The 26412-nt window shown below is 43.4% G+C and overlaps 2 protein-coding genes and 1 long non-coding RNA gene across 13 annotated transcripts in view; 1 reads left to right on the top strand and 2 right to left on the bottom strand.

Annotated features, from left to right (window-relative positions):
• Nucleotides 1-7576, bottom strand: part of Prpsap2 (phosphoribosyl pyrophosphate synthetase associated protein 2) — a 35380-nt gene extending 27804 nt beyond the window's left edge. The window contains exons 1-5 of one of the 9 annotated variants that reach the window (XM_085695049.2): nucleotides 7441-7576; nucleotides 3240-3392; nucleotides 2316-2411; nucleotides 1933-2083; nucleotides 890-942 (exon numbers count right to left, since the gene is read on the bottom strand). In XM_085695049.2, coding sequence (XP_085551175.1) covers nucleotides 890-942; nucleotides 1933-2051 — 172 coding nt within the window. In that variant the 5' untranslated portion in view covers nucleotides 2052-2083; nucleotides 2316-2411; nucleotides 3240-3392; nucleotides 7441-7576. Of the gene's footprint in view, nucleotides 1-889; nucleotides 943-1932; nucleotides 2084-2315; nucleotides 2412-3239; nucleotides 3393-7174; nucleotides 7368-7440 lie in introns of those variants that run through there. The other 8 variants (XM_085695050.2, XM_085695053.2, XM_085695051.2 and 5 more) reach the window with 8 other exon arrangements.
• A 1196-nt stretch (nucleotides 7577-8772) lies between these two features.
• On the top strand, nucleotides 8773-11146 carry LOC125409301 (uncharacterized). Its single transcript, XR_015738856.1, has 2 exons — nucleotides 8773-10604; nucleotides 10698-11146. It is a non-coding gene; the product is annotated as an uncharacterized LOC125409301 (long non-coding RNA).
• An 11917-nt stretch (nucleotides 11147-23063) lies between these two features.
• The window catches only part of Ulk2 (unc-51 like autophagy activating kinase 2), a 73278-nt gene continuing 69929 nt past the window's right edge, over nucleotides 23064-26412 (bottom strand). For all 3 annotated transcript variants that reach the window (XM_048448183.3, XM_085695059.2, XM_048448184.3), the window contains one exon: nucleotides 23064-25217. In XM_048448183.3, the coding sequence (XP_048304140.1) occupies nucleotides 25159-25217 (59 nt within the window). In that variant the 3' untranslated portion in view covers nucleotides 23064-25158. The remainder of the gene's footprint in view (nucleotides 25218-26412) is intronic.

Genomic DNA, 26412 nt, shown 5'->3' with positions numbered 1-26412 from the left:
TAATGAGTAAGATTCTCATGTCCATATAAGTCGACCACTACCCTTGCTAGAAGAATTTCACTAAGAATGCCCACCATTCTAAAGAAATGCCAAGGGGGCTGGGAGATGGCTCAGTGGTTAAGAGCACTGCCTGCTCTTCAAGAGGTCCTGAGTTCAATTCCTAGCAACCATATGGTGGCTCACAACCACCTACAGTGAGATCTGATGCCCTCTTCTGGTCTGCCAGCATATATGCAGGCAGAATATTGTATACATAATAAATAAATAAACCTTTAAAAAAAAAGGATTAAAAAAATGCCAAAGATTAAATAACATTTCTTGCAACGATTTCCTAGAAACACTTTAAGGCATTAACTCTTTGCTTTACAGGAACTAAATAAGCACTTGGTGTCAGAGGTACAGTTCAGTAAGTAGGCAAGCATGAGGTCCTGGGTTTAATAATGCAGCACATATGAGCATGGAATCGTGCTCATGCCCACATACCTACAAACTAAAAGTATAGGCACACAGTACTTAATCACGTTACCGATTAATAATAATAATCGGTAAATTATTATTTACCAAAAAATAAATCAGCAAAATAACCTCTACCAACAGTTAACTAACATTTCCATCCAGCTGACCAGCTGGTTACATACTTATGCAGTATTTATTGAATGAGGTCTAAGAACCAGCATTCAAATCCTACATGTGACTTGCACCAGGGATATTTCTATATAGTACTAGTAAGGATTAAAGACCACATCCTCCACCTTGCCCGCCTGACTTCCTGCTATCAGAACTGACTAGATAACTGAATCTAACTGACTGGAAGTCAAGGATAACTTGATGACCCATTACACCACATCCTGTAAGAAGATCCACAATGTATATGTCCAAGGAAGCTCACCTCTGTTAGGTTCCTGGTAAACCTGCACTTTGCCCATCTCCACCCCCAGCCGCCTAGAGAAGAGAAAGGGGAAAAGCTGAGAAGGCAACAGAAAAGACCCAACATCTCTACTATTAAAGATGACTTATAAGTTGACAAAAGTAAAAGTTATTCTAATTATGAAATAAAGTAAATATTATATCATATCTGCTTGTTGCCTACCCCAATCTCACCCCATGATCACCCATGGCCTATACAATCTGGCTCTCCTGCTTCACAGGCCATCTTGGTGCTCCGGGCCCCCATAGCCCATGTTCCCCATAGGTACCAATACCTCCTACATGCCACAGGACTTGAACCTGTTGCTCTCTCTGGACAGAGGGGTGGGCTCCACCCCAACCTTCATCTGATGGCTTATTGGGATCTCTCAATTCCTAGACATCCCTTGGTTTAAAAGGTACAAGAGCACCTAAGCTAAGGTAGACTATTCTACCCCATTCGTATGCCCTCACTGCCTTCTTCCTGGCATTTGTCACCACCTGAAATTACCTAGTTGGTTGGTGTTAGCTTGCTTGTCTGGCTCCCACACTAAAATGTACATTACATGAAAAGAAAGTGTTTGACTGGCCTGCTCATAGCTCACAACATCCAGATCAAGGTTTTTTGTTTTGGTTTGGTTTTCGTTTTTTGAGACAGGGTTTCTCTGTAGCTTTGGAAGCTGTCCTGGAACTAGCTCTGAAGACCAAGCCAGATCAAGGTTTTATGTATAGCAGGGATTTGGTATGTGTTAAATCAGTTTGTAAAAATAACACTAAACTATAAGCTGTAAACTATTTCGTACACTGCATTCACTCCTGTCTGCTAGACTCCAAGAATTTGTCTGCAATGGTACCTACCACTCTCCCGGGAGTTATGGTCACTCACATACAGTAGCCCTGAGTATATTTAGATGATATACAGGTTAGTTATATCTGCTTTTGAGCTTGACAATCAGCGACAGTCTGATTATCAAATTTTAAAATATCACAGTGCATATGGATTTGACTGGTAAAACTGGAACTCACTCAGCAATTTTCTTTGAAAGCTCCATACAGGAGGAATTGGAATTTGCTGAAAACAACACCAGACCTCCTTTGGTTATGTTCATCTTGGTTTCTAATTCAGGAGGTGCCACACAAAACATCAAAACCTTCTTAGCTTTCCACGACTCAGAGCCTGGAAGAAAAGAGTACAGATAAAGGATCACCACATATAAACACACCCGAGCAGATTTTGTCTATACACAAGGAATGGCTTCAGCAGAAGGCAAACAGCTGCCGCCATAACCGTGGCTTTTATCTTAAGGGAGATATACAGTGGGCAAGAACAGCCCTTGGAGTTTAAGACTGCAAAAGGCACCACAGTTTCATTACTTTCCATGCCCACTGGAAATAAACGATAAACTTACAAGAAAGGCGGAGCTGAAGAGCTCAGTGCTTTACTGTTTGCTGCTTAAAGTCAATTATGGACAACCTCCTGTTATTCTCTGACAACCAAATTCCTCCTGGATTAACACAGAAACATGGCAGAGCCATTAGCAAGGACACGGACTAGCTGATCCTTAAACAAAGAATAAATGGCCCAGATCTTCAATAACACCTGCTCCCCACACTCCCACCCTGCCGCTGCTCTGTGTCACATCTAAAATTTAACTTGATGATGAAGGTGGTTTTGTGATTAAGAGTACTGGTTGTTCTTCCAGGGGACCTTCATTCAATTCCTAGCACCCACACAATGGCTCATAACTGTCTGTAACTCCAGTTCTAGGGATCCAACACCCTCATCTGGCATCGGCACCAGGCAAGCATAAGGTGCAGACATAAATAAAAATTTAATAATAATAATAAGAATCACTGGGCATAGCAGGGAACACCTTTAATCTTAGCACTTGGGAGGCAGAGGCAAGACAATCTCTGTGAGTTTGAGATCACCCTGGTCCACAAAACGAGTTCTATGATGGCCAGGGCTACAAAGAGACTCTGCCTAAATAAATAAATAATCTTGTTCTGTTCCTTCTCAACTGCAACAAGGCTGACTAGATAATAGTGCTTGTAGGATGTGTACATAGTGGGGCCCCAAAGTGACAGACGTCAGGACAAGAATAGGGCCTAGTCTAAAGGTGACCTTAACCCTCTCTGGGCTAAGAGTCCTCCTCTCACAGCAAGTGCCAGATTGGGTGGAAGATGTGACCCTCCAAGCCCACACGTCCTTTTCTCCTCCTCTTCCTTTGTTTACTCAGCTAGCTCTTGGGGTGCAGCTGTTTTCTTGTTTTTAGTTTTTAAATTTTTATTATGCAAATTAAAATATTTATTATGCAATAAACCACAAATACCTCTTCCTAGTAAAAACCTGAGACAGCATCACTAAGGCGGAATTCACCAGCACCACCCTGGCTCTTCCAGGACTCCTCCCCTGGCAGTTAGGGTTCTTCAGCATAACAAACACACTGCCTCAGGCATTTTCCACACATTCAGACACTTGAACTCTACAAAAATATGGAAAAAAAAATTAAGTGTTTCTAATACAAAAAACTATCATTGTGAATATCTCTAAGTTGCTTGTTCACCAAACTTGAGTCACAGGACAACCGATTCTGTTCTTCCTAACTGCTGCCTGGACTTTAGTGTGGCTCTGCTGTTGTCAGTATTATCTGAGACAGGCTTCATGCACACAAGCAGTGGGGTCACCTGGACCTAGGCAGCTCAGAGCAGCTCTACCAGCAGGTTAGGAGCACTCTGCAGCAGAGCACCCTTTAGGAGACATTCCAAATGGGAAGCCTAAGGTTCCAAGGCAGGCTACAGGGCAATTTCCCTTAAACTGACAAGTCACAAACAGAAATGTCTGCACAGTCAAATAGTGCAGGGAAGGAGTCCACTGGAGAAAACTGCGGAAAGCAGCTGTAGACCAGGGCTCCCCGAATACTACTCCATTAAGACCAGTCCTCCCAAAGCCTGCTTCCATAAAACACAGCCAATTCACTTGCTTACCAACTGTTCCTAGATATGCTGAGCACAGCCACAAAGCCTGAATTGTCCCTTCTATAAAAAGTATTTCGATCCTGGCTTTCAGAGAATGCAGCTCAGCTTCAATACCTTGGGTGGTGGGAAAGAAGCCCTAACACTGGCAAGGCTGGAGGGATGGCTGAGGTTACTGGGCTCCCAGCAGGAACATGGCAGCTCACAACAATCCTGCTGGTTACCTACTAAACTCAGTAATACACACAGGAGGGCTACCTTTCTATACCCCCTCAACTTCAAGTAAGAAGCTCCTAAATAACAACACAAGAGATCCTAAAAGGATGTGGACGAGCTCTGAGAAGTACTTCAGTCTTTCTCTGCTAGATTTATATAGGATTCCAGTCCTTGGGTCTGGAGCCCATATCTCTGAGACCAATCACCCCAAATTCTGCCTTTGAACTGGTCTTCCTCTCCTTGTAGCCTCATTCTTTCCTTGAAGATTCAAAGGAAACACAACATACAACAGCCCTGCCTCTCTTAGCCATGTGTCCCTCCAAGACATCTCCTGAAGCCTTTCTTTCTGTGTTTCAAATGCACACAGCAGCCGACCTGGTCTCCAAAGCTGACTTGCAGAGCAACAGCTTCTAAAGTCAAACTGTGACATAAGGGCTGGGGTGTAGCTTAATGGAATAAGGCTTGTCTATCATGAGTTTGGGTTCTATGTCAAGTCCCCATGTATGCCCACCCTTGAACAGCGGGGATGGGCAGGGCATGCACCTGGAAGGGCAGAAGAATCACGGTGACTGCCCAACTCACAAGCTCTTCATCTCTAAGGGCAGTCACTGGTTCCATTCTCCCTCACTCTGTTAGAAATTCTGTGGTTTTTGGTTTTGAGACAGACAGCTCTATGTAGCCCCAGCTGGTCTGGAACTCACTATGAAGGTATGCCTTAGACCTGCTGCGGCCCCCCAAATACTGGGATTGAAGGTGTGCATGCACCAAGAGCAGCCTCCATCTGTGAAATGCTTTTTATCAGGCTCGGGGTCCCCAGCAGAGGGCTGGGTGATGCACAATAGCACACAGTGTCAGCGTGAATAAGAGGACAGAGAACTTTCCCACCCACCCCTAGATGCCATAATTACTTTTGTGTTTAACCTAATCTTACTCTAGACTATGTGAAAACTATTTATGCATGGGTGAAAACACATCTTTTCCAGAAAATCTCAGCACCTTTAAGGAGCAAATCACAGCCATCTCTCTGAATGAGATAATCTGTCAGGTCTCCTGAAGGAGAGCTCTTCCTTGTTTAGATGGATTTACTACTTCAAAACCCGTATCAGATTTCAACACTCATGATAGAATTAGGAAGCCTCACACAGTGTGTGCTATGTCCCCTTTGAAGCATCCACTATGTAACCAACTTTCTAAAGAGGGCTTGTAATCCAAGAGGCCTGGACCACATCTTAGGCTCACGGGACTCCAAGACAATAAAGACAGAGGTTTGGTAACAGCCTCCCCACCAACACTGAGGCAGCAGAGGGTCAACCAATGCACGCTGAACAAAGCCTCACTTCGGGGACAATAATTGGCAAACAGAACTGAAAGTCACATGTTAACAAAAAGTATACAGAAGTTACTTTTATTAGCGAATCTGCTGCAGTGGTAGAGCGTTTGCGTATCATATACAGGGCCTAGGTTCAACTCTAGCATGGAAAAAAAGCTGACACCAATGAGATAGACTGATGTTTAGGGAATAGTGGGTGCTTTGTGCAGCAGGCCTGGGTTCAACCAATTCCAAAAACAAAAAGTACAAAATGCAATTCTGAAAAACTGGAGGGCAGCGCTAAGATTCTTCTTCTGCGATGCCCGGTGTTTTGTGCACCTGTCATCAGAACGCTTTCATATGGCCAATGCTATGTATTTCTGAGTTTCTATTTCTTGGGGACAACTTGAAGAAGCAGGAACTAGATTTAAAATTATTTTAAACCTGGAGAAGTAAACGTTTTAATCTTATTTAATGTGCATGAGTGTTCTATCTGCATGTCTGTCTGTACACGTGAGCCGAGAACCCTTGGAGGCCAGAAGAAGGTATCAGATTCTGTGAGACTGGCATGAGAGGTGGTTGTGGGCTGCCACGTGGGTGGGTCCAGTCCTGAACAACTAACTCTTAACCACTGAGTTGGCCACGCACACCTCCAGCCCCACATCTGGGGAAGTTGTTTTAATAAGATGGGTTTGAATGAGGACCCTACATGGATCTAATCTACATGGGAAGTAGAAAAGGGTAAGATTTCCTGAGTAAACTGGGAGCATGGGAACCATGGGAGAGTGTTGAAGGGGAGGGGAGAGGAAGGGAAGGAGGAGAGAAAAATGTATAGCTTAATAAAATCAATAGAAAAAAAAACCAAGATGGGTTTGTCATTACTTTCCAGACTCCTTAACAAAATCACAGTAGAGAAAAGCTTCTCCGACTTTTCAGCCTCTTACTCAGGACACTGGCCCCAGTCTCAGTCTGCCTTGTACTTTGCATACAATAATAGGCTGCATGATACTGGGTCACACAAAACATGGCTTGGCAACCTGATGAACTCCACAGTCAACAGAATCAGACAAATACCTCGATTTTGCAATGTCTATTGTAAACATACCTTACTCAGAAAAGACCTATTTTAAGTGCTAAAGAAAGAACACGTTTGGGGTTTTTTTTTTTTTTGAGGGGGGTGTCAATTTTTGAAATTTATCCCAAGTAAAGAGCTATATGGTCAATGAAAGGAACTGCAAGGTTTTTTGTTTTTTTTGTTTGTTTTTGTTTTTTTTTTTTTTTTAAGATTCTGTAGCCCTATCTGGCCTGGAACTCGCTATGGGGAGTCACGATCTTCCACTTGTCTCTGGAATTAAGGGGTGGGCCACCAAGTCTCACAAACCGCAAGATTATTTAAGAGCAGAAACACTAGCTCTATCTTAAATCTCAGGATAGCTAATGAATATAATGTTCATATCTACGCAAAGATTGGGTGACAATGGTACAAACCAGAGCAGTTACAGGAAAAGGACGAGAAAGGTGTCCTACAGTGGGGCTCAATAGCATGCATTAATTATTTTTATTTGTGCATTTAAATTCTTCAGCACTAGGACAGGGCTGGCTCAAAGGCAGGCCGCTTGCATAGCTTGAGCCGCTTGCATAGCTTGAAGCACCTTGCATAGCTTGAAGCACCTTGCATAGCTTGAAGCACCTTGCGTTCGGCCCCAGCACCGCAAGTGAAAAAAAAAAAAAAAAGAAAGAAAGAAACCGTAAGATACTAGAATTTACACTTCCTCAGGCCTCAAAGCCCGGCTCAGTATTTTCGTATCCCTCACAAAAGCTAAACACCCAAATTGCGGCAACACCAAAATAAGAAAAATTCTTATCAACAATAAAAAAGCATTTTCGGGTAGAGTATCTTATATCACTCCTCTCTTCTACGTCTGAGTGGAGTACAATCATTCTTTTCCCGGCCACTGAGGTCGGTCGAGCCGAACACGATGCTCCGGGCTCGCCGGGCCGCAGTCCGCCCGCCGCGGCTCCCGCCCGCCTACCTGGTCCCGACCCCAGCCCGGCCAGCCGCAGCCTCGGCTGCCGAAGGAAGAGAGAACAGCGCTCCGCACGCCGTCTTACAGCAAAATGGCGACCCAAGCGCGAGAAAGGCGTCCGAGACAGCGAGGCCAGGGGCGGAGCCTGGGGGCAACTGGCTGGAGAGGGCGTGGCCTGAGAGGCGTGGCCAGAAGGGAGGGGGAGGAGGCCGGAGGTGTGGGTAGAAGTAGGCGTGGCATCTGACGATGTGGGCGTGGCCCGCTGGAGCGGGAGGGGAACCGTGTTGTGGGCGTGGCTCCGCGGGTGGGAGGGATTTTTGCGTGGGCGTGGCCAGACTTGAGGGACGGGGAAGGAGGCGGGGCCCAGGGCAGGCACTCAGACCAAGAGTTTGGCCCGACCTGTGGGCGTGGCCCGCCCAGGAGTGGGAGGAATGAGAGAGGTAGGGGGGAGGGAAGGGAGAATGAGAGTGGGCGTGGTCAGAAGTATGGCGATCTGGCTGTTAAGAGGGATGTGGTGGGAGACGAAAGTAAGTTGGCCACAGGTTGCAAGGATTCTAAGTGTGGACCTCGTGAGTATGAAGGTTTAAATTTATAGATTCTGACTGGGTTCAAGTCTTTCCTGGTCTGCAAACTTGAACCAAATCGCCTCTTTGACACCCTTTCCTCTTCTGAGAAAGGGATGACAGCGGTACCCGCAACTCGTGGGATTGTGAGGACTAAGAAATCCGCAAACCTCTCAGCATGGTTCTTGTCATACAGTCGATACTCAGTTATCATTATTGTTATTGTTATCCTCTTCTTTGTCCCTTTCTTCCTTTATTATAAAAGAATTGGTTCGGTGCTTGGTGTGTATACTGCTTTTCCAGAGGACCTGCGTTTGGTTCCCAGCACCAATATCAGGCAGCTCTCAATGTCCGTAACTCTAGCTCCAAGAGGATCTGATGTCTCTGACCTCCTCAGACACTTGCACTCACTTGTATATACCCACAGAGATATACACACATACGCATGTTTAAAAATAATCATTTTTTTCAAAAAATTTGTTTAGGCTCTCACTTTGTAGCCCTGACTAGCCTGGAACTCAGAAATTCACCTGTCTCTGCCTCCCTGGTGCTAGGATTAAAAGTGTGGCCACCACCCTCAGCAAATTGATTGCTGTCGATATAATATCGTCGATAGATATAATATCATTTATAACATAGTAACAAACAAGTAACACAAGCCAGGCATCAGACCATTTACATACATTTATATATAATTTACATCAATGAGTATAAACAGTAACTTTGAGAGATGGGGTAAGACTTATCTCCATTTTAATAGCTGTGGGAACTAAGCTTCCGCTGAAAAGCCATGTACAGACACTACCCACACTGCCTGGCTCTACATGAATACTTAGTGACTCCCATGCCACCATATCACCTCCGGTTCACAAGCGAGACAAGTAGACATTTATTGGAGGGTGTCTAGGTGGCTAGAATATAATTATCAGAAGGCCAACGATGGTTAGAGTTCATTGAGGGGGGCACGTGGGTAGCTAGAATTCACTGACAGTGTGAATGGAAAACTCCTGACAAGAAGCTGTGCCTGCCCGACTGATTGACTAGAATTTCAGTCCTGTGGAGAGAGACTGGGATGTTATAGATCCAGAGGCTAGTTACCTCATCTCAGGCTAGCTCTAGCCCCTCGAAACAGCCATTTCTTGCCCACCTCTGTGTCTGAGCTAACATCTTGTGACTTAATAGAAAGAAACCTTTTGGGAACTATCAATTGATCTGCTGGTGTTTTTTTTTAGCTTTGGGGCTGGTGGAAGGAAGGGTCTAATAAGTTCAGAAAAGTCTCCGCCATCCTGCTGTAGCTGTCTCTCTGATGCCTCCGCCAATGTATTTTAAACTTGACTTAATGACTCTCTTTGTTCTGAAAAACTGTAGAAACGTCATAAAACCTAGAAAATGGAATTTAGGGAAACCTACACCCATGTTCCTGGGCCATGGTCACTGAGAATGGCTCCAGAGGAAACTGTCTTCGTAAGATGAGAGCTAAGGTTTCTGTGTTGACAGAAGGCAGGGGAGCAGAGAAGCTAGAATTCATTGGACCTAGATTGCACAAGGAGCTGGGAGAATCAAGTCGTCTTAGATGAACATGTTATTTTACAGGCAAAGCATTTCAAGCTCTGCATTCTAAATTAGGTGAAGGCCCTACTTCACAGGCGAGGTTGCTAAATAGTCTTCTTTGCTCAACAGTTTTCATGAGACACACAGCTCTTGTAAGTGGAAGGACCGGAGTTGGCACAGGGCACACCAAGACCAAGTTCGCAGCACAAAGGAGATCGGTTTGTCCTAGGGGGACGGAGGGCAGGAAATAAAAGGCAAAGGCGGAGGACAGAGGATGAAGAAGAAGGAAAAAGGAACAAGGGAGAGGGGAAGGGATATTTACCCCAGGGATACCAAGGACTGTCTCTAGACAGGGAGGAGACAGACATGACCCACAGGCAAATGGAAGTTTATAAAGGGGAAGGAGGAGCCCCTGGGTTAGGATGGGCTGGGTTTTTGGTTTTTTTTTTTTTTTGATTGGTCATGCAAATTAGGGTAGTCAAAAGGGGGCTTTTGGTTACTGGACTTTTGATAGCTGGACCTTTCTTCGTAGTCAGCATCAAGAGGAGGAAGTGGCCAAATTAGATCTTGGTGACTAGCTTTAGGAATGTAATCTAACGGTTCTTAGCATGGGGAAGGGTAAAGGCAAAACCTGTCAGCACCATGTTTGCCATGTTTGGCCTGCCAGAGGCCTTCAACAAGGCCGGAGAGGTCGCATTTGCAGGATTCACTGACGCCTCTTCTATAGGACACTTTAAAGTATTATGTAAATTGTTTTTTTAACTTTTGAGATGATATAAACTATGACATTTCCCTCTTTACTTCCCTCCCTCCACACCCTTCCGTGTCCTCTGCCTTGCCCTTTCAGTTTCATGTCCTCTTTTGTTCTTAATTGTCCTTCGTGTGTGTGTGTGTGTGTGTGTGTGTGTGTGTGTGTGTGTGTTCCTAAAAGCATAAAGACAGTTTATACAGGATTTTTGATTGATTGGTGATTGATGGAAACAGGCTCTCAAGTATCCAAGGATGACCTTCAACCTATGATCTTTCGAATGCCGGATTTTCTGGCTTCCTCTTGAGGTGAGGCAGATTTTACTCCGTCCCTCATTTGTTGACGTGCATTTGTTGGGGTGTGGATGGAACTGACCAATCAAGGCAAGTCATCCCTTTCAGCTCGGTGGGTTGCTCCTCAGCGGGGGCAGCCGGCTAAGCCAATCGCCACTCAGGAGCCCTGCGCTGGCCCTGCTGCGAAGGCTCCTCCTTTACAGCTCACAGTCCGGAGCCACCACCGATTCTTCGCCGGGACGGAAACCCTCAGCGGAAGACCGAAGAGGAAGTGGGTATGCAGACGGCGCTCAGTAGAGCTGACGCAGAACTCTGAGATCAGCCCACCCTGGACTGCTCCGAAGCCAGCGTTGGTTTTCATCCCTGTGGATACTCAGCCTGAAGCCTGATCTTCCGTTCCTGCCCTGAAGGCACGCACCCCCTTCTGCTGTCCACTCCGCCCGCCCGCCTGCCCGCAACTCTCCCTGCCACTTTATTTCCACACAACTGTTCCCTTTGTGTCGTCTAAACCAAGTCCTTCACAAATAAATCAGTCTCGGCCTGGAGCCACACCCACATTCAAATCGTTCACGTACTCAATAATCCTTTGTGGCAAATGTTTGGGATTTCTGGTTTTTTGTTTTGAAGGATCCGCATTTACATAGTGAGGCACCTGAAGATCAGGCGTAAGTCTAAACACAGAATTTACTTTTATACCATATTTTAAATGTAACTTTGTGTGTGAGACAAAGTTTTTTACCCCACAGGTAATATTTTTTATTGATATTTATTGAGCTCTAAATTTTTCTCTGCTCCCCTCCCTGCCTCTCCCCTCTTCCCTTCAACCCTCTCCCAAGGTACCCATGATCCCAATTTACTCAGAAGATCTTGTCTTTCTATACTTTCTACTTCCCATGTAGATTAGATCTATATAAGTCTCTCTTAGTGTCCTCATTGTTGTTTAAGTTCTCTGGGATTGTGGTTTGTAGGCTGGCTTTCTTTGCTTTATGTTTAAAAACACCTATGAGTGAGTACATGTGATAATTGTCTTTCTGTGTCTAGGTTACCTCACTCAAAATAATGTTTTCTAGCTCCATCCATTTTCCTGCAAAATTCAAGCTGCCATTATTTTTTTCTGCTGTGTAGTACTCCATTGTGTAAATGTACCACATTTTCCTTATCCATTCTTCAATCGAGGGGCATTTAGGTTGTTTCCAGGTTCTGGCTATGACAAACAAAGCTGCTATGAACATGGTTGAACACGTGTCCTTGTGGCACGATTGAGCATCCTTTGGATATATACCCAGAAGTGGTATTACTGGAGTTTGAGGAAGGTTGTTTCCTAATTTTCTGAGAAATCGCCACACTGATATCCAAAGGGGCTGTACCAGCTTGCACTCCCACCAGCAATGCAGAAGTGTTCCCTTTTCCCCACAACCTCTCCAGCATAAGTTGTCATCAGTGTTTTTGATCTTGGTCATTCTTTCAAGTGTAAGATGGAATCTCAGAGTTGTTTTGATTTGCATTTCTCTGATGACTAAGGATGTTGAACATTTCCTTAAGTGTCTTTCAGTCATTTTAGATTCCTCTATCGAGAGTTCTCTGTTTAGGTCTGTACTCCTTTTTTTTTTTTATTGGATTATGTGTTCTTTTGGTGTCCAATTTCTTGAGTTCTTTGTGTATTTTGGAGATCAGACCTCTGTCTGAGGTGGGGTTAGTGAAGCCCATTTCTGTAGGCTGTCGTTTTGTCTTGTTGACCATATCCCTTTGCTTTACAGAAGCTTTTCAGTTTCAGGAGGTCCCATTTATTAATTGTTTCTCTCAGTGTCTGTGCTGCTGGGGTTCTATTTAGGAAGTGGTTCCCTGTGCCAATGTGTTCAAGTGTCCTTCCCACTTTCTCTTCTATAAGGTTCAGTGTGGCTGGCTTTATGTTGAGGTCTTTGATCCATTTGGACTTGAGTTTTGTGCATGATGATAAATATGGGTCTATTTTCATTCTTCTACATGTTGATGTTGGGTCCAGGGGGTTTGCTCAAAGATGAGAACACCACTAAGTCTAATAAACCAGAAGCAAAATTATTCCAGAAACCAGATCCTAGGACAACCAGAAGCAAACTTAAAAAAAAAAAAAAAAAAAAAAAAAAAACGCCACAGGGCACAAAAGCTTATCAGCTAGCTGAGACCACAGCCAGAGATGGTATTTGTTAGGCTGTGGCAAAAGGCTGGTTTCTGAACCCACTTTTTTTTTTTTTTTTTTTTTTTTGGTTTTTCGAGACAGGGTTTCTCTATGGCTTTGGAGCCTGTCCTGGAACTAGCTCTTGTGGACCAGGCTGGCCTCGAACTCACAAAGATCTGCCTGCCTCTGCCTCCCGAGTGCTGGGATTAAAGGCGTGCGCCACCACTGCCCAGCCGAACCCACTTTTTATAGTAGGGCACCAAGCATTAGCTCTGAACAAAGGAATTTTTACGATCTTTCCCTGACCTGTGGGTCAGTCAAGGGAGACCCTCAAGAGTGGAGTGAGTTCTAGTAATACCAGAAGTTTAATAAATTAGAATTAACTGGTTCTTAGGCTGAGAACTTAGGAGTTAGCAGAAAGCTTTTTATACTATCTTAAGGTAAAACTCAGGTACTGACTGTCTGACATTACTAGCAGTCCCTTTTCTGACTAATTGCTAACTGCTTTCTTGCAATTAGTGAATTTTGCTGTAATCTCCTCTGAAACATATTTCATGATAGCTGCCTAGTTACCCACGGACATTAGGACTTACTCTAGAGAGCTTGGGGCTCTCTGTTCACTCAGCTATGTTGGCCGCTTGGAGAGTCCGAGTTTGCAAACTTGTGTAGAATGAAGGCTCTTTGCTTTTACATACAGGATTTGGTCTCCTAGTTGGTTCTGGGGGGACTCCGTGATCTGGGCATAACAGGAGAATTTTCCATTTTTGATTTTGGGATTGGGGGGCTCAGTTTGTATTTAGACAATGATAGGATAAATAGCCCTACCCAAATGTCTCTAAGCCTCAAGAAAATCGATTCTTTGTCTCTTTTGCTAATCACTGCTTCACAGTACCCAGAAATGCCAGCCACACACATTTTGCCAATATTAAAAAACAAAGAAAATGGATAGCTTATTCCCAACCAAACGTGAGTTACTATGGCACAGGAGTATGGATTCATATTGCCCTCACTAACATGGATGTAGAAAGAGTTTCATGACGTTTTTATAGTTGCAGAACAAAAGAAAGTCATAAATCCAAGCATTTACCAGGCAAATTGTAATGGCGGGATCACCAGGTAAGCAGGTGGCAGCTGAGAGGAGAGCTCTGTGCTCTTCTAGGGTCGCAGATGGCTGTCTGGTGACAGTCTTACCTTTTGGCTTGAGGAAGCAGAGTTTAGTGCATTCCAAAAGGTTTTACCTGGTAGTTATAAGGGTGTTGTGAAGGAGACTCAAGAAAGCCCAAGATGATTTCTTTCTGGTTTTCCAACATTCCAGCTCTCCACAATGATGAAATTCTGATTGGTATTATTTGGTCGGAAGCGTCACCTCAGCCCCCTGGCACCCTTGATACAAAAAGTCTGGATTGTTTGCCTGGGGGCTTCACCCCAGCTCCTGGCATAAGTCCCCTCCCCTGGGTGTTGCCTCAGTCCAAACTCCACCTCCAAGAAAGCCTGCCAAACGGTGACTCCTCCCCAGGGAGGGCCAGGAAAGCCCACCAAATGGTAACCCCTCTCCAAGGAAGGTCGGGACTACTCCCACAGGCTACTTAAATTGCCCCCCAGAGAACGTACACATGGTCTCCGGGTTCCCCGTGGTCTCCCCTTTTTCTCTCCAGTAGTTGTTTCGGCTTTCCTCCCCCATCTCCATGTTTTCCTGGGACCACCCGGGAGCACAGGCACCCAATTAAACCTGGGTATCTCTTAATTCAGTCTGATTTGGTCTGATTGGGATTATTTGCATCTGCAGAGAGGTTTGTTGGCAAGAAAATACTTAACAGGCCTTGTAGTCTCCTTAACCTATCTGGGCCTTTCTTCTGAGCACTTCAGTTCACAGAGCTAAAATGCCAAGTGCGTGCCCTTTTCTCCACGGGAAATTACAGACTTCATATTTGCACGACACCAGGCCTGGAAAAGAAAAGAAATTCAGCCTCATAAACCAGTCCAAACTGGTTCCTGCCCACCAATGCTCCCCGGATCCCCAGTGAGAGGAATCATTCCTTCTACTTGCCCTCTGCACACACACAGCTGGACACCATCTTTGGTGTGCCACTCTTTCCACTTTTCCTCTGCAGAAGACTAGAAATCGTTGGTAGGCTGATGTCAAGTTTCTCAGTATCAGCTGCTGTGGACCAGAGCGGGCATCCATCCTAACGGGTTACCCCATGACAACAGCCCTAGTCACCAGCAAGCTGCACCTGTTGAGAGACCTTCAGCAACAGTCACCCAGTCAAACCAGGGGAAACTGGAAAGCTAAGTAAGTATTACTCTTTGGATGAAGGAACCAAGTTTGGGGAAAGTTTGGGAAGACTTCATTTCCCAGCAATGGGTAAAGAGCAAGAAAGGCTCAAGGTGTAGCTTATCAGTAGAGCACTTTGTCTGGCGGTGGTGCACACCTTTAGTCCCAGCACTTGGGAGGCAGAGGTAGGTGGATCTCTGTGAGTTCAAGGTCAGCCTGGTCTACAAGAGCTAGTTCCAGGACAGGCTCCAAAGCTACAGAGAAAACCCTATCTTGAAAAAAAAAAAGAAAAAGAAAAAGAAAAAGCCTTGACTTCTCTCAGAGAGAAGGGACAGCCAGACAGCAGGGATGGGAATGAGTCTCCTTTAAACATTGTTGAAATGCAAACACAGGAATATTTCTGTCAAGTGACAAAGCCTAGACCAATGACCTTGGATAGACAGCGTCATTTTTCTGAGCTTCCCTCCCTGAAAGCTGGTTACTAATGAAGGAGCTGTGTAGAATGGGGTTGACTTGCATTGAGGTGGTCAGGCAAGGGTCTAGGCAAGTAGTCTTCATATTTGCTGACTGTCTTGCCCACCAGGGAGGAAATCGGGGTTTCTGATTTTCTGGAGGCAGAGGGGGAGATGGTGGCAGGGGGAGAACCATCAAAGGCCCAAGCCAACTCACCGATTAAGGGAGTCACTTTGGTTTTATTTATTTATTTTTTAGATTTACTTTTCTTTTTTGTTTTGTTTTTGGTTTTGGAGACAGGATTTCTCTGTGGCTTTGGAGCCTGTCCTGGAACTAGCTCTTGTAGACCAGGCTGGCCTTGAACTCACAGAGATCCACCTGTCTCTGCCTCCCAAGTGCTGGGATTAAAGGTGTGCGCTACCACCGCCCAGCCTAGATTTACTTATTTTATTGTATGTATATGAGTGTTTTGCTTGCATGCATTTATGTGTACCACATGCATAGCTGATGCTGTGGAGGTCAGAAGAAGGTGCTGGATTCCTTCAAACTGGAGTTACAGATAGTTATGACCCACCACCACATGGGTACTGAGAACCAAACCCTGGTCCCATGAAAGAGCATCATGTACATTTAACTGCTCTCCAACCCCTTGTTCTATGAGTATACACATATATGCATAGATTACATTTATTTGTTTTCTGGGTGTGAGTCTCAATATGTGTGTATGGGAAACATGAATGCCACAGCATGCAATGTGAAGGACAGAGGACAGCTTGTGAGAGTCTGCCCACACATACTCACACTATGTTCCTAGCCTGGTCTCAAACCACAGTGAAAGACCCGGTTAAATCCAGACCCTCTAGCAGGAAAAATAGAGCCAAAAATCTAGGTTAGCCAGCTCAGTGACTCTGTTTCAGGAACTAGCTGAAGATAAAGTTAGATTATAATCTTGAGAGTAATCTTGAGAAACAGGGAGTTCCCCCCCTGTGATTATCACTGGTATTTTCAGAATTTTCCAATGACACCCTCCCTACCCCCTTTGGATTACTGGGTTGTGGTTTCTTCCCTTAAAAACCCCTTCTCCCAGCTACTCGGGTGGAACTTTCTACTTCTGCATGGGAAATGAGTTTTGGCCCCAGTGCACTGGTTTCTGTCCATGAGGTTTCAATAAACCTCATGTGATTACAGCAAGGACGGTCTCTAGTGAGTTCTTGGAGGGTCGTGTTATTCCGAGATTTGAGAGTCTCCTTGCTCCGGAGGTCTTTCAACAGTACTCCTCCTGCCTCAGCCTCCTGGTGTGAGAGCCAAAGTTACATTGTAAGTTCTTAATCCTATAAACTTTGGCTCTATGAAACAAACAAATAAACAAACAAACAAAAAAACCCCAAAAAACCTGCCTCTGATCTGCAAGTCCCTTGCCCAAGGACAGATAGCTCCTGAAATGCTGGAGGCCACTTGTTTATGGGAGAAAACAAGTCACATGTTTCACTCTCCTAAACAAGTTTGTTTGACCCATCTGTACTAGTTTGTGCTTGATCACATGGGGGCAGGAAATATGTCAGGATGTACACTTGCCCCTGATTGGATGTAGGTAGGAGGTATGCAGGCAGGGAGTACTTCAGGATGTATGCTTGCCTCTGATTGGACCTTGTGGGAAATGTGGTGAATTACGGGTTTAGCTTCTTAAGCCCCTGCAAAACATGACTCGGGACCATTTTCTGGGAGATCGGAGATGGACCTGGTTAGAGACCATCAACCTATGTAACATTTAATCAAAGGTGGCTTCAAATTGACTTTAAACTGTGGTAGTGGTCTCATTCTCGACCAATTGGATTAACACTGGGTATTCATTTTCAAAAAGCTAAACAAGAAAGAAAAATAATTAAATGGTATTTGCCTTATCCCAGGTTGAGAGGTAGTAATCACACTTCTGGAGTGTATGTCTGTATGAACATATGTTTGTGTAGGTGCCTGCAGAGTCTCAAAGAGGGGGTCAGAACCTTTGTAACTGGAGTTACAGTTATGAGCCACTTGATGTCGGGGCTCAGCTACTCTTTAAAATTTTTGTGTTTGCAGTCCTGTGGATGGAAGTATTCTGATGTGGTCATTGTTGCTCCACAGTGTGTGTGTTTGTGTACACACATGCCTGGTGCTGAAGGCCTTGTGAATCTAGGAGAGGGCTCTACCACTGAGCTACATCCCCAAGTGCAGGATAGGCTGAGTTCAGCAGAGATTGTAATCATGGATTGATGGGACAGGATGCTGGGCTCAAGCTCCTGGCTCATGAGACTGGAGCCAAGTGTAAGGATGAGGATTCTGATAGGTTGCAGAAGGTGCTGTACTGCAATTGGGAGTCATTCTGGGAGTGTCTGTTCTCGAGCTGTTTCTAAGGATGGGGAGGGAGAGGATGTTGGCGGAGGATCGTACTCAGCTCCCACACATTCTTTACAGAGGTTCCCAAACACAGCAAGGTTCTCCTTCAAGCTGAGCTTTTGGACTTCTGGTCCATTCCTGTCACATACATAAAGTGACCACATCTGGAGAATAGCTAGCCCTCTGTTGTACAGGTGGTTTCTCTCCTGAGTTTGCCCATAAATGACTCACTCAGCTTGCCATCCACTGTGGGATTTCTTACACAGTGAGAAAGCACATTTCTGCTGTCCTGAAATTTTAAAAAGTGTTCAGTAAACTGACTATGACATTACATTTTGTGGGTAATTAATGCAACATTTCTGATTTTTAAAAATATTTATTTATTATGTATACAGTGTTCTGTCTTCATGTATGCCTGCAGGCCAGAAGAGGGTGCCAGATCTCATTACAGGTGGTGGTGAGTAACCATGTGGTTGCTGGGAATTGAACTCAGGACCTCTGGAAGAGCAGTCAGTGCTTTTAACCGCTGAGATATCTCTCCAGCCCAACATTTCTGATTTTTGATCTTATAGCTTTTATAAAAGGTAAAGAATTAATTAAAATTATTAGGTCTCAAAATAAGTGAATTTATATTTATAGTTTTTACAGCCTGGGAATATAGCTCAGGTTAGGCTGCTGGCTTAGCCTGAGTAAGGCCCCCCCAAATAAAAATCAGTGAGGCCGGGGCTGAAGAGATGGCTCAGTGGTTAAGAGGCCTTTCTAAACAGTCACAAATCTGAGCCTGAGCCTAGTGCCAAAAGCACTTTGCCAAATAAAGTGGAGCCAGAATGCGGACCTGAAGAGAGACTTCCGTATGGAGAAGCTGCTGGGCTCTTCAGGGCATCAAGGGGCAGCTGGGACCAATGCAGAGACTGAAAGGAGGCCTCCATTCAGGTCTGGGCTGCTTCAACAGCCAGTACGCAGTGTGTTAGTCAGCTTTCTGCTTCCGTGACAAGATAACCTAAAGGAAGAAGGATGTATTTGGCTCATGGTTTCAGAGATTCCAGTCCATGGTCCCAGGGCTTGTGGTGAAGCAGTCATGGCTAGAGTACGTGGTGGAACAAAGTTACTTACATCATGGTGGCTGGAAAGAAAGAAGGGCCGTACCTAATATCTCTTCAAGGATACATCCTTAACTTCCTCCCACCTGTCCCCAACAGCACCATCAGCTAGGGGCCAAATTCAACACATGAGCCTTTGGGGTACACCTGTATCCAAATCATAACATACACCACTACCACAAACAAAAACTTTTCATGTCACCCATGCCTTGTGGGGCGCTTCCCAGCCAAAGTCTGAGGATTGTTCTGTAAAGGGGAAAGGAGTCACACAGGCTAGGGCTGTGGGAAGTGAAGTCGGGAGGTTGCTGAAGACTTGTAAACCTAAATGTTACTGCACATTATTCCAGTAGATTTCAGGGACAATTGAGGTCAGCGGTCCCTGACCTTCACTACCTCTCAGCTAGGAGGGGCCTCATTAACCAGCCAGTCAGAATATGTTTGGCTGAGGGTTTCTGCACAGTCAATGAGTTGCCTCTGAAGATGTGTTTTGAGGAACCCAGAGGAAATCAGAACCCCCAAAACTGGAGTTACAAGACTATTGTGAACCCAAGCCCTCTGCAAGAGCAGTGCCCTTAATTGCTAGGCTATCACGCTAGCCCTAGTTCTCTATAAAAATTAATATATGTGTATACACACACACATATATATTTTTAAAAAATGATGTAAATCAGCCAGGCGGTGGTGATGCATGCCTTTAATCCCAGCATTGGGGGAAGGGAAGGGAGGCAGGTAAAATCTCTGTGAGTTTGAGGCCAGCCTGGTCTACTATGCAAGTTTCAGGAGAGCCAGGGCTGTTACACAGAGAAACCCTGTCTCAAAAAAAACAACGAAAAATGCTGTAAACCAATGTGTGTAAATGCTATATGTGGGTGCATGCACTTATGTTTGCACATATAGGGGCCAAAAGAATGTTGGGTATCCTCTGTATATTCCTCTGAAGTAGGGTTTCTCTATGAACCTGAGGCTTGCATTTTCCTGGCTGGGCTGGAAGCCAGCAAGCTCTAATAATCCTATCTTTTTCCCCATTTAAAGCCAGACTTATAGGCCTGTATAGGATGCCCACCTTTGTTCTGTGGGTGCTGGGATCTGAACCCTGGCTCTCAGTAAGTGATCCTAACTGCTTGACCATCTCTCCAGCCCCAAGCAGTTCTCTACTTTGGTTGGTGCTATATGGAGTTATAGGAGCTCTTCTTTACTGTAATGCACATGTGCTTCCTACAATGCACCCTAACATTTCAGGTTATATTTTATTTGCAGTATGACAGGGTCTGGCTGAATTTTGCATATGGATATCCATTATTCCCAGTAATATTTGGGCAAACTAATTTTTTCTAGTTCTTTAATGTGCAATGTGTTCTGTTTCAAAGAGTTTTGACTTGTCAAACTCAAATGGCCACAATGTTCACCTCTAGTTTTGTAAATTGGACTTTATTCCATTGATTTTACATATCTACCCTTGAACCAGTACCATTCTTTGGATTATAAACTATCTGTGGTTTTGAAATGTTGCGTGTCTTTGGGGACCAAATGAAATAACAATTATTAGATTGATACATACTTTTCATTAAATGAGTCAAACGGCTTAAAGGACAACATAAGGATGCCCAAAGCCAAGCCCTGAAGGGTAAGTTGTAGAAAGGTAGCTTTTTTTTTTTCAAGAATGAGACCTCTCTAGCTGCTAACTGACCACAATGCATGTGGCTTCATTGACCCCTAAATCTAGGCTTTGCTTCAAACAAATACAAAACCAAGTTATTTTTTACCCTGTCCTAAAACAAAATAAACTATCATAAAAGAGCTTTTGAGTAATGACAGCACAGGTATCAGAGTTCTTACTTGTGCCAGGTGGTGATCAAATGACTTCAGCGCAACTTCAGTCAATCCTCCTTCAACCCTAGAAGGGCTAAACTCTTCCCCTACTTGGCAAATTAAGAGATTTTAGATGCCCAAGGACACAGCTGAACACAACAGAGCTGGTTTGTGACCAGGTGGACCCCTAAATTAAGTTGCCAAATTGAGCTGCAGAGACCCTGGAGGAGATGCAGAATAGAGTTTTCAATAGATAATGTTTAAGTTAACATCTACCCATGGTGTGAGCACAGGACAGTTTTAGATGCAGCATGCTGCTTGAGGCAGAGCCTGGAAGGTGTGCTCAGGTAGCTCATCTTAGAGAGGCTGGGCAACTTCACATAGATATCTACTGCTGAACAGTCTCCAGGACAGCCCAGCCCATGGAACTCCTGGGAAATCTGCTAATACTTGTTCAGCAACAAAGGTCTTCATAAAACTTTAAAATTGAACCAAGGAAAAGCAAAGCAAAACCCACAGCTGGACAGACAATTGTGGTTAAATACTGCTCTTGCAGAGGACTCATCCAGGTTTGGTTCTCAGCACTCACATGGTGGCTCACAACAACCCATACCTCCAGTTCCAGGGAATCAATACCCTCTTTTAGTCTCCAGGGGCATCAGACATACATGCAGTGTACATACATACAGGTAGGCAAAACACTCATAGGGATAAACCTTAAGAACAACAAACAAAATCAACCCACAAAAAGCCTACAGACAATTCCACTTGCTCCCCACACTATTCTCCCTCAGCACCACAGCAGTCTCTGTGGCCTGGTCTCCTGTGCAGTTTGACCGAGTGCTGTGTGGTCACCCTGGCAGTGAGATCAGAGTCTTGTTGCTTTTTCCTCTTGATCCTTTGCCAGTTTGGTTTCATCTCTTGTACAAATGCTATCATTTTAATCATGGATTATCATACATCTCCTATAGGCACTGCTTTATAAATTTATTTTTTATTTTTGAGATAGGTTCTCTCTACTATGTAGCTTTGGCTGTCTTGGAACTCACCCTGTAGATCAGGCTGGCCTCAAATGCACAAAGATCCACCTGCATCTGCCTCCCCATTGCTGCGATTAAAGGTGGGCACCACACACCTGGCTGCACTGTATTTTTAGGGCCTTCATTTCGGGTTCAATTTCCTGATTTATTTGACAAAAATGCTGCCTTGACATTTTGATTCTTCACTCAAAGATAATGTTCTCACCAGGTCTTTGTAAAGCATGAAAGGGACTTGGGAAGGACTTAGTAGTCTGCACAGCTGCTGATTCAATGATTCAGAACCCACAAAGTCAAATGCCATCTAGAGCTGGGTCAGTATGAGACTGGGCAAGACAAGTTCTCTGAGCAGTAATGGCTCCCTGCCAAGTTACTGTCCTATAGAAATGCCAATTAGAATGGCTCACAAAGACTATAAGGAAGGGCAATTAAAAGTGAAGTTTGTGCTCCTTCTCAAGGTTTTTAAATATTTGAGTCCACACGCTCATGCCTAATTTGCCCCAATTCAGGTTCCTCTTCCTTGTTGTTAGAGATTGAGACAGGGCATCCATAATCACAGTACTTCCTGGTTCTTATGCTGGACTGTAGAACAGCATCTCTTGTGGGAACTGGGGGGAGGGGCAGTATGTTATAGAAAATAAGTCATTCATTCATTCATTGAATGTTCTCAAACAAAATAATGAAACTGGGTATCAGTAGTTTTAAGCACAATATCCCCAAGCAAGAGATGCTACTTGACAGGGTCAGCTGGGTAGAGAAGGAAACAGCAAAGGGATGAGTTGGAAGAAGGGATGCCATCCTGTTTGACCTGAAGTGCTTTAGGAAGTGGACACCAAGCACCTGCTCCATGCAGGGGGAGGTATAGGGACCTAGACATGTCAGATGCATCATTCTGAGGGACCTGTTCTATGCTCTCATCTCTTCTTCATTCAACTCAACTTTCTCTTTTTCATCCCTAGAGAGTGAAATGCCAACTAACAAGAGCTTCTTCACAAGCTCCTATACCTGATTTATGAGGCCAGCACTCTTCTAGTAGGAGAAAGAGCACATGGGGCTGCAGGAAATGATTATGTCAAGAACAGGTCTTCAATAGGGGACAGTTAAAGAAAATTCACATAGCAAGAAAGGCCAATCAGCAGGTTCCCTGGTAATTCCTCTACGTACGTATTATGGTAAATAATTCCCCAGGTTATAACTTGAATACTGGTGCTGACCCATGAATGTGTGAACTTGTCTATTTCCATTTTATGAAATACAGATATGAAATAAAAATACAGAAACATAAAACATTTATTTATTATTGCTATAATCAAGGCAAAAATCTTTTTAAACAATTAGCCTTGATAATGGTAGTATAATCAAAACCATTACTCGTGAGTTTACAGTTAGTTCTCCACTGTGAGACTTTGCTGCTTTATACACACCACCTACAAGACCTCTGACATGAGAAGAGCGTGAGTCACAGTGTGGTTTCCACACTTGCCAGTTCCTGACTTCACACCAACTTTACCCTCTCTGAATCTTTTCACATTGTGGTTTTGAAAAGTGGCATAAGAGGCCAACTAAATCTACTTACTTGGAAAATCAACTGAGATATAACATGGTAATTAAAAGAACATGAAAGAATTCAGTGTGAAATCTAAAAAAATTCTCGCAAACAGTTATCACTAATATAAGGAGGGGGTATAGTCTGTTTTCAGGAGCCTGCATGACAGCCACCAAGAGTCTTAAATCCTGGAGCAGGACAAAGGCTATTAATGACCAAGTTTTCAACCTACTCACTAAAGAAGCATTTGGCTTGACAAGCCACTTAATATCAACCCAACTGTAACCTAAAAACATTGTCAGTTTTATTTAACCTTAATATACATTTGTACAAGCAATTTAAAAAAGGCTATTACACAATGATTCAGTGAGTTTTACCTAGTTTGGAGAATAATGCATGCAGTTACAAATGAGAGGTAGAAACACTGTAGTAAAGACCTAAAAATACAAACATCTTATAAATAAATGTCCAAATTAACTTCTGGAATTTCACACAGATAAATAATGTAAAAATTACATTACTTTGTCTACCAAGTAAATGAAAACCATGCTGTCTCTGTCAAGTGCGATGCCAAAGAGCTTCTGCGCAGCTACCAGAGTCCAGGTCACTATGTGAAAGGGTTAAGACAGGTGAATGCTTTATTCAAGTATTCAAGCATGTAAGTAAAAGAAACCAAACAATATACAGCACAGGAACCGTTCTTGGAGAGATGTTAATTCACTGTGACTAGCTATTTGGTGAACTGTCAGGACTAACACTGAAAAGTGCACATTAGTCTGGAGAGAGCTGCCCAGTTTTCTAAGGAAAACAAACCTCACTTCTTACTAATTTCATGTAGAAACTCCACATCACTAACAAGCCTTTATTCATCACTTTGATTTGGCCCTATTAAAATTCTCAAGAGTATCTCTTGATTCATGATAGCTTTCTAATACTGCCAAAATAAACTTAGCCTTTAATAAACCTATGGTCACAGGTATCAATGCACATTCTGCATGCACAACAAAAAATGCAACAACCAGCAACTCAAAATACCACTGAGAAGATCTGTTGGTGAAGATTACAGGTGAGAAAAATGCAAAGGTTCACATGAATGCAAGTTTCGACCATTTAAAACTTCAATGGAGAATACACATGAATTCTGAAAAGAGCCTATGTATGTAATCAAGTAAAATATTCTAAACAAGTCCGTTGTGCCTCAGTTAGTTTTAAATTGCAAAATTCAATACACAGTTATTTTAATAAATTAGTGCAATATGAAAGATTTTGGAAGATTAAATTATGTCCACATTAGATCAAGTTGAAGATGTCACAATTCATCCAAGAGTCACCTTTTGCTTCTTCTTAAAACACTTCCTCCTGAGCTGTTTAAAGATGTGTGCTCAGATTCAGACAAACTTACCCCAAATCTCAAACTGTCTGGATGAGCTGTAGACTCTTTGCTTGCATATGCCTCAACAAAGCAAGGAATTTCATATATTACTCAGAGTCGAGTAAAGTGTCACTCACTTTCTTTCCTGTTTAATTATCCACAAGAATAATTGTACTTATGATTCTAGTTCTAAGGTACATTTATTTGCCAGGTTCAATGTGTGGATACTCTTTTGCTTCTGCTTCTATAAGGAAAAAGGAAAAGGGGAGTGACTTCTCCAATAAGGCAGGTTTTCTACAAACATGTAGTTTTATATTGTTTTTCCTTCTTAAGTTGCTGCTTGTTCTTTGGTAGTCACCACGGATTTTTGGGGTGGGTGACAGAACCAAACTATCATCCCAAGTTTGCCACCTCATGTTCCCATGCTGGTCCACAGACAAGTCTGCTGCTCAGACAGCTCCAGAGCTACTGCAGAGTGCTGACAATCTTCTTTCAATACTACATTTATCTAGAAATAAAATTTAAAATTTTATTAATAAAAAAAAACTATTTGTGTTTTCTAGAACAGAGGAACTAAGGGGGAAAATTACAACTCTCCCACCATGCTCCGCCGCTCTGTCTTTGCCCCAGAGTTAACAGAATGAATATACTTTCTTTTCTCTGTCCAGCAACAATTCAGATAGGACCTGTAATTTAATGCTTCAGTGGTAAAAATGGGACTAACACACTGTTAAGAAAAGATTCAGATCTAACAACTCACTTGCTTAGAGATGTAAGTGACGCCGGGACTGCCGTCCTCTTTTATTAAACTGTGTATGCCCATATACACAAGAACAGCTGCCCCCCTCATATACCAGATACTAGGGAAATATGTATCATACGGGTACCCTATCACTCTATGTTCTGTTAGCTTCATCAAATCTGTAGTACAGAGATCTTTATAACATTCTTTGGTTTCTAAGCCTAGAAAGGTTAAAAGAGTTCTATTAAGTAATAAAACGTCTTCCTACATTCTTAAACAGGAACTTGAAAACAATATAATGTAATGAAAAGATCTAAAGAATAAAAGTAAGATGTACTTTATTTATTTATTTATTTATTGTTTTTCAAGACAAGGTTTCTCTGTGTAGCTTTGATGCCTATCCTGGAACTAACGCTTGTAGACCAGGCTGGCCTCAAACTCACAGAGATCCACCTGATTCTGCCTCCTGAGTGCTGGGATTAAAGGTGTGCACCACCAATGCCTGGCATAATCTATATATTTTATATGCAGCCTCTCTAATCCTTACAGCATAAAAGGTTGACATTGTTCTCAACTTCTTAGAGAAAAGATACTGAGACCACAGAAAGATTAATAATTTGTTTAAGGTTTTAAAGCCAAGATTCAGCTCAAGAATATGATCCCAAACTTACACTTAGAGGACAAACTACAATTAATTAAACTCAGTGTTCTTCTTTACACACAAAGGACACGTTCTAAGACCCTCAATTTATGCCTGGAATTATAAATACTATCAAATTCTATCTACAAGCATAGCACTATCAATACATTATACCTGGTAACCACTGTTACTAAGTGACAAATAGATATAGAGAACAAATACAGCAAGTATATATATACAGTATATACTGGACAAAGGGGTGGATGAGTCCTGTTCCAGGTAGCCGAGGACAACTCAGAGAACAATGCAAAATGTGGATGG

Source organism: Myodes glareolus, chromosome 9 (assembly GCF_982192425.1).
Source record: "Myodes glareolus chromosome 9, mMyoGla1.1, whole genome shotgun sequence".
NCBI classification, from domain to species: Eukaryota; Metazoa; Chordata; class Mammalia; order Rodentia; family Cricetidae; genus Myodes; species Myodes glareolus.
Note: the sequence above shows the minus strand (reverse complement) of the source record. Positions and strands in the feature narration are given on the sequence as shown.